Genomic DNA, 19,127 nt, shown 5'->3' on the forward strand with positions numbered 1-19,127 from the left:
TATTGACTGTGATTCAATTACAGCTTTTTAGCTATTATAGCCATTTATAGCCTTCAGCTTACAAAATGGAATTCACGTCCTGGGTGGTATGCTACATGTTACCTTCCACATGTGAAAGTCTAAATTCACCCTTGAATTTTCTACTTAGATATTATTACATTGTACAGTCAGATTTAAAAATTTTGCCTTCAGGGCAGATATCAACTGTTGAGTCTCTTTCTAGTTGGTAATACAGGCTTAAGACAATCATGGCTTAACAAAATCTATTTTCAAATCTAAACCCAATAGCCTGAACACTGTGGAAAACACAGTAAATGCTCTGCCATGGTTCACAGGTGTGTGAGCTGTATTCTACTATATTAACACATTTTTTTCTGAAAATAAAACATTAGAGTATGTGTAATCTTTTTATGCAAAAGAGTAGCCGACATGATGTTAAAACATGCCCAGGAGCATTTTTTCCTAACATCTAAAGATTTAGACTTTCCTTTTTTACCTCTAACACTTTTGTCTTACTTTTCATCATTGCTCATTTTTCTTCTCTCAGTAGGCCAAAAATCAAGAATGAGAGGTGCAAGTCATGGGGTTTTTTTTTGAACTTAAAAGCTTCAGTAGTAAATTATCAGCTCAAAGGTCCACCTAGTCCAGTATCGCACCCCAACAGCAGCCACAAGTGGATGTCTAGACAAGAGTAAAACAAGACAAGCATATACAATACTCTTCCAGCTGCCAACTATTTTCAGCTTCGAGAATTTCCTACAGAGATCTGCAGTTGCAGAAAGACTCAAGTACTCTTCTGATACTCTTCCCTGTCAAGGCAGTGGTGACATGACTGCTAGTAATATGAAAATTAGCAGACGAAATCAGATTATCTATTCAACGGTAAACTAACCTCCAGAGTTATACTGGTCTCAGGTTTCTCAGTTATATGATTTCTACACATCATTCGAAAGTGGTTTTGCTGCTGTACCCCTGTCTTCCAACATATATCGCATCACTTCATCAACAGAGCAGCCATTAATCATTTATTTTAAAAACAAAATAGAAACTAACTTTTCTTACAGATGAGATCAATTCAACCTAGTGTTGGGAAAAAAAAGAAAAAAAAAGACTGTTCTAGCAAACAGTATCTCCAAAAGATAGCAGCATGCCTGTAATTCTACATTCTACAAAATAGCATATTTGGTTAGGGACCATGACTGAAATTTAATATAAAAATGATGTGCTAGATGGACTGAATAGAGTAGAGAATGTGCCTCCAATTACAAAGTTTTTTAATAACCTTTCCTGATACTTTTCTAGTAAATTGTAATATTGAATGTTTTCTGCTGTTCCGTTTACCACTGTACAATACTTAGTAATCTGCCCAATTGCAGAGTTGGTACCATGTGGACATTTTTGCTCAAAAGAAAAGAAAGATGACACCTGCTTTCAATTCTACTGACATAATTTTATCCTCATAGTGATAAAACTAAGAACTTATTAAATTCATATTCTGAAGGTTTGGGGACTTTTTAATAGAAGTAGTCCAATGCTTTCAAAATAATTAGAATCTGATAATTTTATTTAATGTATTTACCGTATGAATGTTCAAACATCTGATTCTGCTGCAATACAAACCTCACACAGTATTCTGTATTGGAGGCCATTCTAAAAAATGTTAATATTTTCTATTCCTCTTCCATGAACTATAATTTGCACTCCTGCTGTTACTGAGAAATGCACTAAAGGCAGGTCACATGATTTCCCTCCTGTCAACAAATGATGGCTCAATTAGGCAGATAGGAATCTACAGCCCTCAGCAGAAACTCTCTTCAGCCCATTCTCAGCAGTATAAAGCAGCACTTAGGGACAACACTAGTTCTGGGGAATGAATCCTTTATATACACGCTCACCGAAAATTTCTCTTTTTCTTCAAAGAAAATTGGATCCTTCATACTGTTGAAAATTTTCAATTGCTTACAGTTTGTAAATGTTTTTTCTACATTCAGCTACAGTTCATGATTAAAATCAGTAAAATGGTGTGGAATTTTAATTTTAGAACATTGCTCTACTAATTCTAAATTGTCTCTTAGAAATAAGGTATCTTAATATGTAAATGGATAAGACCTGTAAGTTTTGACTCTAGTCCTCAAAAGGACAGGGGAAATTCATATTTAAGGATGAAGTTCATTCTTACCTTACTTTGCTGTGATCAAGTGCCTTAAGAACTCCATATACAAAGAGTGTCAATGATAGCAAGCCCAGCTATAAAAGCCAATATTCTCCTGGGTGCTCTCAATGGATAAGGCTGTTTCTTCTTCATTCCCATTACTCACACTATCTTCCATTCCCAATACCTACCATTGTTTTGCTGAATTTCTTAATTTTAACCCTACTGTGAAGAGAAATCTATTAAAAATATTGTGGTCTCTCACTTCAGGTTATTCAGAGAACACGTGAGAAAATTCAATACCTCCCTCCTTTCTTCCATTTGTCTCATTCTTTAGGATTTTATGACTCCTTATAATGCTTAGCCTTTACTTTTCACAAAACACCTCAATGTTGTTCAGCACCAATTATACTCCATATGGTCTTAAAAAGACATGTTCAGAGGCATATGCTGAGGCATATTTCATGCTAAATACTGTTAACTGCTGTTCACCACCATTTTCAAATTTGCAGGAAAGTATTGTTATATTGCATCTGGCAATAGCATAGTTGGCAAAAAACTATTAGGAGCAGTGGCATTCTGCAAAAGAACTTCAGTAACTTTAGCATTAAAAGTGGTAATAAGACAAATCTCATCTACAGATCTTCAAGGTCTAGATATTATTAGCCACATACTACATATGGGAAACCTTGTGATTTATAAAGTGCTCTGCAATATCTATGGATTATAGACTCAGACTATGGCCTGAATATGCTGATATCTTGCCTGAGCAGCTACATTATTTAGAAACATGAAAAAAACCCCATTGTCCTTAACCAACATAGTCCTGCCAATAAAAACTTTGGTGTGAGTATGATTAGTTTGGGAAGGTGAGAGCATTTCTGCTGGTATAGCATCTGTTAGAACCTGTCTCCACATTAGGGTGCTTATGCCAGAGAAGTGTAAATCCCCAGGAGGATTTTCCACAGCAGCTGCATCAGCAAAATCCTTCTATTGTGGACAAAAGCTAAGTGCCCTTAGCTTTTGTTTAAGTCAAACCTTTGCAAGGATTAGTATGGTTTTTGTTACCTTGTTCATATTGCTAAAAGGATGTTTCTTCAGCCAAGCCCTACCTGCTACCAAGATGGTCTGGATACAACTTAGAAAGTAACAGTGTCTACCTGTATTCCTCCAACTTAGAAATTTCTTCTAAAACAGCACTCTACTTCTTCAGAGAATTTAGTATTTCCTTAAGTATTCTATCCTTAATTAAAGGAAGAAGAAAGAAAAAAAGGAGGATCTTTCTTTTGACCAAACCAGACAGTCTGAAGCCCATTTACCAAGTAGGTGACCCAGCACACTGCTGATTGAGCTTTAGCCCCACAACTAGAAGGATTAAAGCTACAGCACATAACTTGCTCAGCCCTGTCTTTAGGGCACAGTTCTATTCTTTAAAAAGAAACTCAGAACACACCATGAAGATCTCAACTAAAGCCAATGTCCCCCGAGAAAGGGGAAAGGTCTTTTTCTCTGTTGCACCAAGGCCAATCCAGGATCTGTCTTACATCCCATAGCCTCTTCCAAATGAACTTCCAGAGCAAGGTTTTGGAATCAGTTAATTCCTTTTTCAAATAAACCCAATAACAAACAAGGCTGGCTGGACTCAGCCCCTCATGCCTCCTAAAGGGCTAAAATCTATCACAAAGTCATAAAAAGCCCAGCCTGCAAGGCATACTATTAACAGGTTTAATATGTTATCACTGCAAATCTGTGCAGAAGCATTTTTGCAAAATACTTTTTTACTCTAAGTACACAGTTGCTAAGCACAATGTAGCAACACTAAGATTTACTTGACACAGATTTTTAGGCTATTGATTAGTATGCTGTAAAAATATTTTTCATTTTTTTAATAATTGTTACCTGCAGAATCAAAAAGTGGCCTTCAGGTTCCTATCCTGCTTGCAACCGCTGCTATTTCAAAACACCCGTAGTCTGCAGTATAGATCAATACCCTTCAGTACAGCTCGGTTTTTGAGCTAAGAGGAAGCATATATGAATCCCCTTCCACTATGTATACATATTTTAACATTCTGTAATTTTAGTGCAAATGTTACTGCCTTTGAAATAACAAGCACAAATGTGATCATGTCAGAGTGCTCATTTCAAAGGAAATCATTACTCAACTTTTTGCAAGGAAAAAAAGTTTTGTATTTGAACAACTGCACTATCCCTACTACACATGTAAACAATAAATGAAACTGTAATTTCAATTTCAGACCAAGCAGTGGGCTACCATAAATAGCTTAACTCATCTCAAGTTACACACATGCAACTAGTTTTTGCTGTTAAAAATTAACCTTCTTCATGTAAAACAGAGCACAATTGTTGTAGTATTTTTATGCTGTTTTTAATGTAGCAGTTGATGACCGACACAAAGAATACATATTCCAGGGTTATGCAGACTACAACATCTCCACGTTAATGAGATCACTTCCTTCAGAAAGAAGGTGGAACCCCAAATTTCAGCCAACTGCACACAGAGTGGTGACTACCAATTTATTATAAATGTTGGTAGTCAGCATCCAAAATAAGCAAGTTAGCTCAAATTAGGTAAATTCACAAATTTCAAGTTTTAGTCTTTAGAACAGTCTTAAGTTAGTGACTATTTTTAAACCTTATCAGAGAAGTACTGAAACAAAAAAAATTTCAACCAGTACTCCTTCAGTCAGAGCTTCTAAGTCCTCAATTTGCTGGTGCTTTAGTTTTGAGATTTTGCTCTAACAAAGTTGACATGGTAACAGACAAAATTCTTGTGCTCTCATAAAGAGAGCATCTAATAAAGACTGACATGCAAGAGGACCTGCAGTAAAAATTTCCCTTCAAATTGACTCACCTCACCCCTTAGAGTATCAAGGCTTCCCTTTTTAATTTACATTTAAATAGTGTGTCAAGTCTGCCCAGACTTTACATATGCTTTGAGCCTCGGTGTCCCTAAAAGCAGAGACATCTGGGAGCAGAGGTCTCTGCAGTGGTCTGCGGGCAGCACAGCAGGTCCGGTCCCTGGTGGCAGAGCTGGCCCTGGTGAACGCCTCTTCTCACCACTCCCGGGTCTGCTACAGAGCTCAGTTCAGCCTTTGCAGACAAGTAGCTTGCAACTAAGAGGCTGATTTAGTATTTCAACAGATTTACAAATTTTGCTAATGAATCACAACCATTATGTCAATGAAAATTACATGCTGGGTTTATCTCTGTAGGTATCTGTCAAATGCAAAGCACACACAACATCTTTGGAGTAATAATGATGTTTTATCATTTTAATTACAAACACTTTGAAAAAAATCCCTAAAGTGTACCAATTGGGGTGGTCTGAATTAACAGTAGCTTGATAGCCCAAGGGTAGCAAAAATAGATTGAGCTACCAAATTTCATAGTAGTTATAGCAGCTGTCTTCTTGCCTCAGGGAACCTGGGTATTTAACAAAGCAGACAGCTTGGCATTGGCATCTGATTAGTAATGTGGGTATTGTTGGACAGAATACGCGTGGTTCTATTGTTTCACTGTTTGATTAGGAATTTGAAGAGCTATGGCATCATTTAGCTTTTCTAGTTAGCTTCTGTATGTTCACTCACAGGTACTGTAAAAGGACGTTTTCTCACTTATCTCTTGCTGCAAATAGAGAACATTGTCTTGAACATGATCGATGAAACATGACAGGATTTAAATGTCAGGGTCAGTTGCCTCCCCGTTTCTGTGCCAAAATTTTGTTGAACCGAGTGCCTAAGTTTTTCTAATTGGGGAGAAAAGTGAATAAGGTGAAAGCCTGTTCTTCCCTTACCACAGGATACAAACTATTTGGAATTTAAAATCATTTTAAAACATCATTTATTCCAGTTTAACTTTACAAGGGAAAATTTATCTTCACAAAAGAAGTCTCAGAGGAAAAATCCAACTGTTGGGGTTTCTGAGAGAGGGGGATTGATTTTTATTTTTCTAGTCCCGCAGTAGCCTAGCAATTTGGATATACACTGGGGGTAAGAGAATCTCCGGTTCAAAACCAATCTCCTTAGTGGTAAAAATCTTAGTTAACATGCTTTATCTAAAAAGGCTTGATCTCAGGGAATAACCTTAGCACAAACAACAATATTACTCTGAGGTCTGCGTTTGAACTTCATACAGCCAAAAAGACCCCCCACGTGGCTCTTCTCTCTTTCGTTCTTTAAGTATACATCACAAATTATTGGTGCTTGTTGGCAGAGTTCAAATCACTGAACTCATTGCAAATAGTCTACTTCAGCTAGAAGTACATTCTTTTACTCTATCAAATCCATCTGAGGTAATAAGACTTGATGTTTTATTCAACAGAGCTGAGGAAAATTGTTGCACAATAGGTTAATTCAAAATGGCAGCATAGAAAATGCATCTGTCAGTGGGGATCAAATTACAGGGCAAGCTCCTCTCAATGCTTAGAAAAACAAGTCTGCAGTTCTACAGATTATGTGCATGTGTGTGTTTAAAGGGGTGGGAAAGGAGCTAAATATCTGAGCTAACCTCCAATTAAAGTCAATCATAAAAACAGCCAATTTAATGAGTACGGATTTCTTTGGGTAATTATAACACCAACCACTTTTTTTTCTCCCTCTCTTTTAAATCTGTAATTCTGCCTTCTTGTTATTGCTTGCTTTGTCATTAATCGCCTCAGGAACTTGATTTCCTAGCAACAGACTCTGCCACCAAACATTTGGCTCCCGTTCAACATTTTCTTTGTGAAAAATGGCACTGCTATTGCCGCCTGGCTGTTGCAGCTAGACTGGCTGTGTAAGTGCTCTAATAATGCATTCTTCTAAAAAACACCCAAAAATCACATGATAAAAGGAGCAATGACTGAGCTTCACTAATTACTGCGCTGCAGAAGTGTATCTGCAATTTAAAGGCTACTGGGGTAGGAGGAAAATGACAGGAAAGGAAACATGTATATTCCTCATACAAATAAATATAATTAATAACACAGAGCTGAGCGTTTAGAAATAAATATTTTTATGATGTTAGACAGATTCTCATTGATTTTCTATTACGGAAAAAGGAGGTACAATCTCTCTTAAAAGTTGGTGATGCATTTTTCAGCAAAAAGTACAAAGCATTCCTCTTCAAAGAATGACATCTTGAGGATCAAACTTCACAAAAAAAAACAAGAAAAAAGTTTCTAATTCACTTTTCCACATAAGTTACTTGAGAAAACACGGGCTAAATTGCCTATGCATGAGAAGTTACACCTGAAGTGGCAGCATAATGCACACCACACCCTAAATACATCACAGAATGACATAACGCATGCTGGTGCCAGTTCAGACAAAGCTCTTTTTTCCATTTTGATCAAAGAAATAAAGGTGGGAATTTCTGTGTTTATGATAGAGCAAGTATTTTTCCCATATTTGTTTTGGAAGCCAATAAATGGATTTGCTTCCTGGTTAGATACAGAGTCTATCATCTCTCCACAACAAATGCATCACACTTCAGCTGTAATTTCCAGAAAACAATCCCTCAAGGTGGTGGGTTTCCCAGGCCAGCAAAAAAAGGCCACAACTAACTGTTGCTAGCTGCAGCTTCTTCTTCTTCACGGTTAAGACGTTCAGAATGGTGTTTTCCTGGCCATAAAACCTATTCATTATTGTGAGAAATAGTTTTGCATGTCAAATGGCATACATACTGATGCCTGAGCACTATAGCAAAAGTTATCAATGGGAAAAAAGCTATTGTGGAGTTATTCAAACAAATGTCTTCTTAGGGGATATTTTGATTCCTGCCAGTGTCTACATCTCTCGTTTCCCATGATGCACACACAGACCCAGCACATCTCAAAGAAAAAAGCCCTATCACAATCGTTGTAAATTATCATACTCATCATAGCAGTAAATTACAATAAAAATGCCTTCACTGAATATGTCTCTGAAAGGAGGAGACAGCACAAAAGAAAATTTCATTTATACTTACATTGTTATAATAATCAGCATTTTTTCTCAAGTAGAATAGCCAAACCCCATGTAAAATACTGTAGAATGTTATTTAAGCTTTGCTACACATTGCTGACATCAAGCTTATATTTTGACAGACTCATGTTGAAACCAGATAATTCCACCATCAAGCCCACTACAGCACCACAGTATCTCTCTGCTTAGACAAGCACTTAGGCACTAAAAGAAAATAAATATAAAAATACCACAGTATTTGTTGAAACATACCAGGGTGGTTGGAGCTTTAAAAACTTCTCCTCCAGCAGATAGGTATGTTACATTGGGTTCATTATCACATGCAACACATGACATTTCCTACTTGAAACTCAGCCTAAGGCCAGAATGCCTGGTCTTGATCAGAACTGTCGTCAACATCAAAACACAAGAGATGCTGAAGGTGGTGAATGTAATTTAACTGTGGGCTAACAAATCTAAGCAGAATTAGAAAATTTTATACTTGACGTGGTACAACTGAAGGGCATCACCATTGAGAAATTTCTGCTATTTGCTACATGGAAGTAGGAGAAGGGAATGGCTTAAACTTTTGTGGACTGTGAAATAACAACAGCCCATACAAAGTTGACTGAGTGGAAGTGTTATCTTCTCTGAATAAAAGGTTGCATGGCACTACTGAAAGTGGGCAACCCAAAATTCAGCTGCATGGAAATAAGCCTTAGACCTACAAAAAAAAGCTTCATTGCTGCAGGTAGCACAGGAGCTGAAGCTTTCAGGCACTGTACATTCAAAAAGCAAAGACAAGGAATCATAATGCATAAAGTACAGTGTAAAAACGGTCCCACATGTCTTTAATGAACACAGATAAGCATGAACATCAGCAATGTCACACCTATATGAAATGGCTAGGCAAGGTCTACATAGATACTACTGAGAAAAGCTTTTTAAGCACACAAACTATATCCACAAAATACAAATTCAAATACAGTCCCTAAACATCAATCTACTTTTTTCCTTTGTACAGGAAAAGAGACAAGCACTTTACTAAAGGAAGACCTGCTTGGTTTCGGGGAGCTACTTAACCGATCCATTCTAAGGTAAGATTCAAGTTACTACAGACTGGGAACCTAACTGCAGCCTATACTGCCATTTCATATGCTTAGTAAAGGAAAGTATTTAAGAAAAAACGCCAAACCAAATCAAAAACTGAAGCACAGAAGGAACTTTCATGAACACCTTTATTACTTCAGCACCGAGATAATATTAGCATCAAATGACACTGTCTCACCCACCTAATGCCTCCAACTGCAAACATTAAATGAATGCAGGTGTTGGACTGAAGAACAAATTAAGTAAAGCTAAATAACTGGCAGAAATAAAGATGGCTAACTGCAACAAGAGAAAACACACATCTGGGAAGCACCACACTTGTGACAATAGTGTTCAAATACAGGCAGAAAGTTAAAATTCAGCTGTTTGTATGAGCAAGCTGTATCAGTTGTCACAGAGTTTAGATTTCACAAGGTTAAGTGCAGCATTTAATGAAGGAAAGCATTTTCTCCTTTTCCATTCTCTTCCCATTATGAAAGGACAAGTGCAAAATTCCTTACATAGAGTAACACAGAGGTGCTAATTGGAGTCAAATGACAACTAAAATTCTCCTCTTTTTCTGCTCTCCTAAGTAACTCTTCTCAGCAGATTATTTTTTTAACCAAAATCATTGACAATAAAAGTATCTTTGTGTTCCAGGCCTTTGTAAGATATGAAAATTAATAGCTATATACTGCAAGTTGCATTGAAAATTTTAAAATGTTTGTGTACAACGTCAAAGAAACTGAGTACCAGCAACTCAACAGATTTCAGTTAGCGCTAAAGACATTGATAATCTTAACACCACCACCCCCAACACAAAAAAACCAGGACCCAATACATGTTTATAGAATTTTGAGAGATGCCTACATAAATACAGTACCGCCATCAGTTTATAAAATGCCTCTGAAAATAAGACGAACAAGGTACCCAAATATGGGGGTTTATCACCCAAGTTTGTAAGATGCAACTCTAACACATAAGAAGTCTAAAATGCAAGTCCTGTCAGAAAGCATAGATTCACAGAAAGAAAGAAAAAACCACACACACAAAACACAATTTAGGATTATTTTCATGTCAGGTTGTGTCCCATTCACAATTCCTGAGACAGAATGACAATATTTACCGTTATCATAACTCTCAACTTATTCTGAAATAAGGGAAATGTCTGAGGAAGAGATGTTTTCTAGCCCCAGTAGGAACCAAATAAATCCCTCGCAGTGAATTCTAATCAGACACCAGCAGCACGGCTAGCTGATCCACAGCGAAATGAATATGACAGACTGGAAGATATGATGTCAATGGTAGAAATTACTGCAAGTATATGAATTATATCTGAAGAAGGGAAAGAAATTGCATAGAGTTTGACAGTACATGTAATCTATCTTAAATGATACAAAATAGAATAATTTTAAAGGATTAAAATACACCTTCAAAGTTTACCATCTTTGAGAAAGCTAGGGCAGCCTCTGTATTTTGCTTCTATCTGTGATTTACAGGGTCCTATTCTTTGCTAGTCTTTCTCCAATTTGTCTGCCGGATCCGATTACCAGATGGCTAAAATAAATGTATTGTGTTCATTCATGGTAACAGAAGTTGTCTTTAAGGGTTCTGTCATGGCCTCACTATCTTTTCCTTTGTACCTTCTCCTCCCTCAGTGAATTGATTAGATTTCAGAGCTAAGTTTCATCTGAGGGCCATTCTGCTGAATGCTGCATTGAAAAGCATATTATCTATTCTGGGAAGCACATACAGATGACCACAGGATATCACAGACCTGTCCTAAAGCAACAACTGCCCTACTCTGACAAGAAAATAGATTGTTTGATAATCTCAGGACACGATTTCCAGAATAAGTATCTGTCACTAACGTACATTCTAATGCAATCCAAGCAATAGGTGGCAGTTGGATAGAAAGAGGGAAATGAAAAACAACATATGCACAGTGCAAAGCCAAGGAAGGTAACAAGACTAGAGTGAAGGCAGACAACAGTCAACAAATTAATGACTCCAAGAGCTACCCTATACCTCAGGAGTGGCAACTGTTCACTACATGGTTTTGTTTAATCTGGTAAACTGCTACAAACCTGCAAGTAAAGAAGCTAAATGAAAGAAAAGGGCATGAATGCATTGTAGCATGAGGGAACGTGTACGGTTCTACACATTGTCTCCTTTTCTTAAGTAAAGTTACACATGCAGCCTGTAATCCAAAGTGATAACACTGTCCTAGAAATCTCAGATGAACCCATCCTTGAGTGCTTTTGCTACAGGTGTGAACCAGGTTCTTTACTCAACAGATCTCCTCCTGCAATCAGATGGTTTCCTAATCTGCATTCCATTTTGCAAATATCTCACACAATTTATTAGCACTTCAGTGTTATTTATTTAACCATTGATATATGTATATCTTGGTGTTTACTTTCAGTTTAGTACAATAATTCTCTGTCCCTTAGTCAAAGCTTGGATGTTGTAGAATTGGCATCTGAAGAATAGTTTTTAATATATATGAAAATAAGTGTAGTCAATCACCTAGTCAAAATTTAAGTGATCAAGATGAATGAACACAGAAGAGTGGCTTTGGAACTAAAATAAGATGAAGGCTATATCTTAAAAAAAACAAACCTGTTTTTCACCTCATGTAACATTGCCCACTTTTCCTGAAGCACCTCTACTAAGTTTAATTTTTCTAAGTTATATATTGGAAGCTTCACTGGTAATTATATATAAGCATGGTAAAATTAAAAAAAACTTTAGCGCAGTATAGCTTTTGGTAACATTTGTCATTCTTCTTCTTCTTTATTTAAAGTACACTTTTAGCCTTTCAATATTTTTTTAGCCAATAGCATTAATTCCTAAGCATGGCATTTGGAACAGACTGAGTTATAATTATGGGGAAATAAAAAACTCATAACACTTGAAAAACAGAAATAAAAAATGAGTAGATGATACACCTATTTTTTTTTTTTTAACTGCAGAACAAACATATGGTCATAGCAGTGGGATGTATTTTCTTTGTATACTGAGAAGGTTATAAGTATTTTTTGACAGTTATAAAGGGGCAGTCTTGGCCATACACAAGAATCAATAACAACCATGTCAACCCTACAGCAGTGCACATTAACAGGCTGTAGGAGACATTAACACTAGCTAAAAGAAATAACTGTATTTTCAATGAACTTGTTCCTCCTGGATAATCAATTTTTTACACTTCTTACCAGCTGTTCCCACATAGCTCAGGTAGCAGAATGGAAGCAGCTGTCATACAGAATCCATATATTACATGCATGTTATGAGGTTTTAATCTGTCATAGATGTTTTATGTTTGCTAATTTTGATCAGTCATATCAACTTGAGAGCAAGATGAAAACAAATTCACCACTTCTATTTAGGCAAGATGTAATCTACACAAATACACTAATCTGGCTTGATTCATTCTGGATGGTGAAAAAAGAATACTAATTGTGAATCTACTAATGCCCTATCCTCAAAACCTCTTTATTCCAGAAGTAAGATTTCATCATTAAAATCAGTTTGCCCCACCGCCCACATTCAAGAGATTTGTCACAATCATTGTTTCTGAAATATTGAGTTATAAGGTGCCATAGTAATTACTATGGAATAAACAGCAATTAAGATTGTTCACACAAATAAGCTCAAACTGTTTGCAGTGAATAATTATGCTAATAGTGTTTTTCTACATAATTTGTGCATCCTTCACAACAATTTACTAGAAAATGTGAAATGTAAATTTGATGCACTACTACAAAAGCTCTGAAAATATGTTTAGTTCATATGATTTTTTCCCACTAATTTAAGGAAGCACACAACTAAAACATACTTCTACATTTGTACATTTAAATTTGAAGAAATCAAACTATGCTGAAAGTGAAGCAGTCGTTTTCTTTCATTGTATTCCTACAAAACCATCCTAAAGCATACGCAATAGATATGCTCATTGCTTAAACCTTACAATGTTGTAACACAAATTTTAGCAATTTGAAAGAAGCTGAACTTACTGCTATATAATAAACTTTGGCCTTTTCCACCAACTTCCAGTTCTTCTCCAAATCAAGATGTTTTTCTTTCTTATAGCAATTAGCAGCAGCGAGGTTAGCTACAAGAGACCTGAAAGTGATTAAAAAACAGGTATTAGATCCTCTTTAAGTAAAACTGCTGCAAATTTGTCTCAAAGAACAGAATTTCTCAAAGGGAATCAAAGATCCTAAGGAACATAAAAGCAATTAACAAAGAGCACCATAAACCACATACACTTTTCTTGACAATTTCATAAATTTTAAATAATATATTTTAAATCATATATGAAATACAAGTACATTTAATCCATATATTAAATAATGTATTTTAAATCAAGCTACATAGTTTATGTAACTTATTACTAATATACTGTTCATGTGCCTTCATTTGCTTAGAATCAACCTTTGTGCATTTTGTGATCAACTCCCTCTGTACTGTACAGCATCTGCAGATTTTCATTAAACTCTGCTAGTACCTAATACCTAAAGGAAAGTAGCTACTCCAGTTTGATGGCTATGTATGTCTTGCCTTTATCATTTTCCAATGAATGGTTATATTATTTAAAAAGGGGTTGGTTTGGGCTTTTTTTCCCTGATTAGGTTCATATTTTTCTTTAGCAAATGAAAAAGGGTCACGTTGCTATTATTAGATGATGAACTGTTAAAAAAGCTTTGGTTTAACTGTGTATTACTGGAAAACTACCAAAAACTCATTTGTACTTCTTTCTTTCCTAACAAGTTATAACACAAGCCATAGAACACAACTTCCATTAGCAAGAACAAAAATACTTGTATCATATTTACTTTATTATGTCTAAGATATATTCTATTTTAAAACCTCCTCTTCAGCCATTCAATTCAGCCTTATGAAACACACAAAACTTACAGATGTACTCCTAAAAACAGGCCATAAAAAGATGGTTATGTACTAGCTCTCCACTCTGGCTACCATGACCAAATCCTTCTATACAATTTTATTATGAAAATGTTTAATAATACCCAATATTTAGAGAAGGGGAGTTGGGGAAACAGACATTTCCATGCTGGCATACAGCATTTTCAGTTTAATTTTCAAGATTTAATAGTCATAGGTTGCACTTTTAACATTAACACATCACTGTTTTGTGATATTTAAGTACATTAGCCAGATAAATAATGTGTAACTACACATACAACATATGGCTATTGATAACTTCTGCCTTCTTCAATGCACATACCATTGATGTATGTATTGTCCTTTTCCATATAAATGCTACTACTATCCAGAGACAATGAGTTGGAGTGAATTGCTAGCCTGCTTCTACCGAGTTATGCTTCTGCCTCCAGACTGAGTCCCATGTACAGGTGTTAGAAGTTAAGTAAATCAGGAATTCTTGAAAGTTTAGTCCACCTCAAAATAGCATCTTTCCACTATCACCATTTCTCTTTGTCCAATTCAATAAAAAACAAAACCCCAAAAGAATCTCTGAAGATAGCAACCAAGTCTCCCTGTAAACTTCCTGAAGCACTCATCACTAACAATCCCTGTTAAGTTAAACAGATCAAGTATATAAAAATTAAGACAAGAAGTTGGACTAACTTTTTCTGAATATAACAAAATACATAGCACAGTTCTGCATCATTTCATCCCAGAAATATTCTTGGGGCTTATCTCTTTAATTCTAAAGCTTAAAGGCAATGAGAACTAATATGAATTTGGAAAATTTAAAAAAAAAAAAATTAGACCAAGCCTCTGTAGCAGTACAAGTAACAGGGCTAGAAGTTTCGTTCTTGATGAATATTATCATTTTAATGACAAGAAATCCACAGGAGAATCAAGCAAATCCAAGAAAGACGTGTGCATAACTGTGGTAATTTTCTGTAAACCAAATTTGAAAAGCAAATTAAATCTTTCAGTGTTGGCAAACCCTAAATATCCACCAAAGACCTAGCTGGAAAAATCTTGTCTGTCTACGTATGTTGCTAAGTGAAAAGTAATTATGTTCCAGAAAAGTAAGCAAAGACTCTCTATATGTTTCCTTTCACTTACCACATGCCCCTGAAACTGTAAACCTAGCTCTCCGTGGCTACATCCAACTGTAAAGATGCTCTGCACATTATGTGTAATAAAAGATTGTTACACTGAAGACAAAGCACCAAGCTTTTCCAAATTAAAACTGTAAGTCTAACAGCACTGAGTTCAACATGTGGGACACAGAGAAGGTAGATGTTTTTCCCATGAAATACGGTAATTGGAGACAGCCAAAGTGCTTCAAATCAAACAGCTTAATGGAGACTCTGTGCATGTGGGTATTTCTGAGCAGAATGCACACATCAATGTCACAGATTACGACAGAGCATAGGTACTACTTTAGAGTTTAATCATGTGTTAGGATTTTCTTGAAAAGCTCTGAGAAAACAAAGCGTATTAGTACTGCTAAGCTAGGGAACTCAGAGTGGTAATCAGGAATTAGCTCAAGAACCCTTTCCTGCAAAAAGCTAGGCAGACTTAGCAGAAACAAGAAACATTCACATCAGGGCATCTGGAACATAAATACACACAGCTGCTTACTGGGAAAACCAGGAGTGCTATTAGCCAGCTCCTCCAAAAGAGACAGAGAAGCTGAATTACCTGAAGAAGGAAGTTAGCGTGTACCTCAATTGGGACAAGAGATTAATCAATAAATAGAGTTATCAACTGTGGCCAGGTTGAAGTGATTCTTACAAATGTACAAAAAGCTGAAAACCAAGAAACAATCAGAGGGTAGTTAAAGACTGAGAATAAATTTGCTCTCACTAGAAGAAGGGGGGTTTGCACAATAAAACCTTTAGCAGAAACCATTTTTTCCTGTCTCCCAAGGTGGGAGATAAGTCTCTCTCATTCCCTGCACACTCTCAAGCACGCTCTAAAACAGCGATTGAGATGAAGCCACTGTCCCTAGTATTTGAGGAAACATTTGATATTAAGAGAGAAAAGTGTTTTACATTAGCAAACCAAAAATACTGCTTACTAAGTTAAAGAAGTACTTGCAGACATTTTAATGAATAAATTCACCTAAACTTTAAAATTCCATTGAGATGCATGGCAGAAGATGCACATATTTTTACAGAATTCATGATGTATGTCTATTGATGGTCTTGACTTCAGTTTCCCATCATGTCATCTAGGAAATGGTGATTGCTACAGGATGTATACACAGACTCTGTGACTGAGGAAAGAAAGAATCACAGAGCAGAAACATCTTTATTGCTTGTCTTCTCTTTGAAAAGCTGAATAAGGATCCTGGAGATGAAGGGGGAAGTCTGCAGACATAATTAATGTCAAAACTCCAGATGAAGATGAATGAACTTCCTTCCTCCACTGAGTATGTACATTCATTCCTGAGAGCAAGACATTATGTATGACATTAAATTGGGAGGGACAGGTTGATAAGCTGGAGGACAGGGCTGTCTGTCATTCAGTGGATCTTCAAAAGCCTGGAGAAGTGGGCTGACAGAAAACTCAAAAGCAAACGCAAAGTCATGCAACTAGAATGGAATAACTCACATGCAACAATATAGGCTGAATGTTGACAGGATACAACACAGCTTTGCAGAAAAGGACCTGGAGGTGCTGGTGGACCAGGCTTGGAACACAAGACAGCACTGCACCCACCCAGAGAAAGTTAATCACTTTCTGGTCTATATGAGCAAGCATGCAGCCAGCAGGACAAAGGAAGTTACCTAATCAGAACAGAGGAAGCCCTCTGTTCTGGTCTCCAGACCTCATTTGTAGTTCTGTGTCCAGCTTTGAGCTTTCTGTTACAAGGAAGACACTGACATAATGGAGTGAGTCCAGCAGTGGGCCATCAAGATTATTAGGGGGCTGGAACACTCAATGAACAAAGAAAGGCTTGGCTGAGCTTTAAGATGAGGTACTTAAGGGGAGACTTTCCACATCAAAAGAACTTATCCCATGAAGCATGGTCAAACACTAGAACAGGTTGCCCAGAGAGGCTGTGCAACCTCCATCTGTGGAAATATTCAAAACCCAGCTGGACATGGCCCTGAAAAAATGGATCTAACTTTGAAGTTGGCCCTGCATACTGCTGCGGTTTGGAATAGATGTCCGCTCTAACTAAAATTTTTCCAGGGTTCTACATATTATATGGCAAATTCTCCCTCCTCTGACTCTCAGTTCAGTTCATGTTACCACTTATTGCCTTTTCTAATTCTAACCAAAACATTCACCAACTTCTCAGGAAGGTTGGTGTGGATTTTAATTATTGGACTGCTATCTTACCTTAATAAATTCTACTAGCTCAGAGGGAAACCAAAAAGGACAATGACAGGTATTTTGCTCTTACTCAGAGCCAAAAATAAAATATTCTTTAGGGTAACAGATACCATTTTCATTACTGTTTCAATATCTAGTATCAGAAAACTTAGATATTGGCAGAAATCAGGGAGGGTTGGTGTGTGCTGGTAACGTCTCAAGATTAAGGCAGACCTGAGTGGTTGGTTTTGAAACCTTCAAAAAATCTTCAAGAGGTAATCAGCAAAGTAGTAGTATATAAGTTCAAGTGTTGTGGGTAGAGGGAGAAAGAACACCACAAAGGGACATGCTCAAGATAAATGCCTATTGTCTTCATTATCTCTTTCTGAAATTCTTGTTTTTATTTATTTTATTACAATACCCCAAATAAATCACTCTATAAATGGGTTCTTACTTATGGAATGCTCTGAAACCATACAAAATACCCAAAAGACCTTTCTTTATAGTCTACAAATATAAGAAAGGTTGAGTGTATCATAGAGTTCTGCAGAAGTGATTTTTTTTGTATAGCAAAAACCATCCAAAAAAAGTCGCAAATGAAAACATGAAAGACAAAATTCAGAAGAAATTGTTAAGATGTAGACATAGAGAACTATGGTTATTAGATTAACTTCTCAGCAACTGCAACAGTAAGAAAAATTGCTTTTTTCTTCCTCTTGCATAAAATCAAATTAACCCCTTCATTCAGGCTATATGCTGACACCTATCCTCTAAACACATTGTCACCTGAAGTATATTCCTCATGTGCCAATCAAGTATATGCCTTACATGCTAATCAGCTTTCACATAGGCTGCATAAACATACTTGTTAACCAACAGTGTCTCCCAGATTTGTTTTCTCTCTTCAGAGCAACCGAAGACTATAAAGTACAGAAAGTAGTAGAAGATTATCATTTCTCACTTTTCTGCCATAATACAACTGCTGTTCTCTGAAAGTATATTAATGCCGCCCAGACCCAAATAATGAGCCAGGAAGTCCTATGTTGTCTCTAAGCAGTACTAATACTGCCTTTATCATTCAAAACACAATTTTTCAAGGCCAAATATTCCAAACAAATTAGGCTCCACACAATACACTTATTGCATTTATAACTTTGGAAAATATCAAAGGCCACCAACCTGTTATCACTAGTGATGCAGGCAGCACAGGTTCCTGTTGGTTCTTCACTCTGCTCATAATAATGGGCATCCACATGAGCTTCCTCAGCCTTCTTCTTTAAGATCTCTCCAAATTTATCTTTGCCAATGCACCCAAAGAAAGTTGCAGCTTTGTAAGGGCTCTGAATCATCCACTGCAGATCATCAGAGAGAAACAAAACAAAACAAAAAAGTTAGCAGGCCTGATGTATTATTTTTTGCCATTTTTTTCTCTCCACTCACCATATTCATGAGGTTCAACAAGGCCAAGTGCAAGGTCCTGCACCTGGGTCGGGGTAACCCCCAGTATCAGTACAGGCTGGGGGAAGAAAGGATCGAGAGCAGACCTGCCGAGAGGGACTTGGGGGTGCTGGTGGATGAAAAGCTGGACATGAGCCGGCAATGTGCGCTGGCAGCCCAGAAGGCCAACCGTACTCTGGGCTGCATCAGGAGAAGCGTGGCCAGCAGGTCGAGGGAGG

The 19,127-nt window shown here is 36.8% G+C and overlaps 1 protein-coding gene across 1 annotated transcript in view; it reads right to left on the minus strand.

Annotated features, from left to right (window-relative positions):
- ADK (adenosine kinase) overlaps positions 1–19,127 on the minus strand; it is a 291,725-nt gene that overhangs the window by 144,593 nt on the left and 128,005 nt on the right. The window contains exons 4-5 of the mRNA XM_009641995.2: positions 18,631–18,803; positions 13,200–13,308 (exon numbers count right to left, since the gene is read on the minus strand). Coding sequence (XP_009640290.1) covers positions 13,200–13,308; positions 18,631–18,803 — 282 coding nt within the window. The remainder of the gene's footprint in view (positions 1–13,199; positions 13,309–18,630; positions 18,804–19,127) is intronic.

Source organism: Egretta garzetta, unplaced genomic scaffold (genome assembly GCF_000687185.1).
Source record: "Egretta garzetta isolate BGI_Z169 unplaced genomic scaffold, ASM68718v1 scaffold56, whole genome shotgun sequence".
In the NCBI taxonomy this organism is placed as follows: Eukaryota; Metazoa; Chordata; class Aves; order Pelecaniformes; family Ardeidae; genus Egretta; species Egretta garzetta.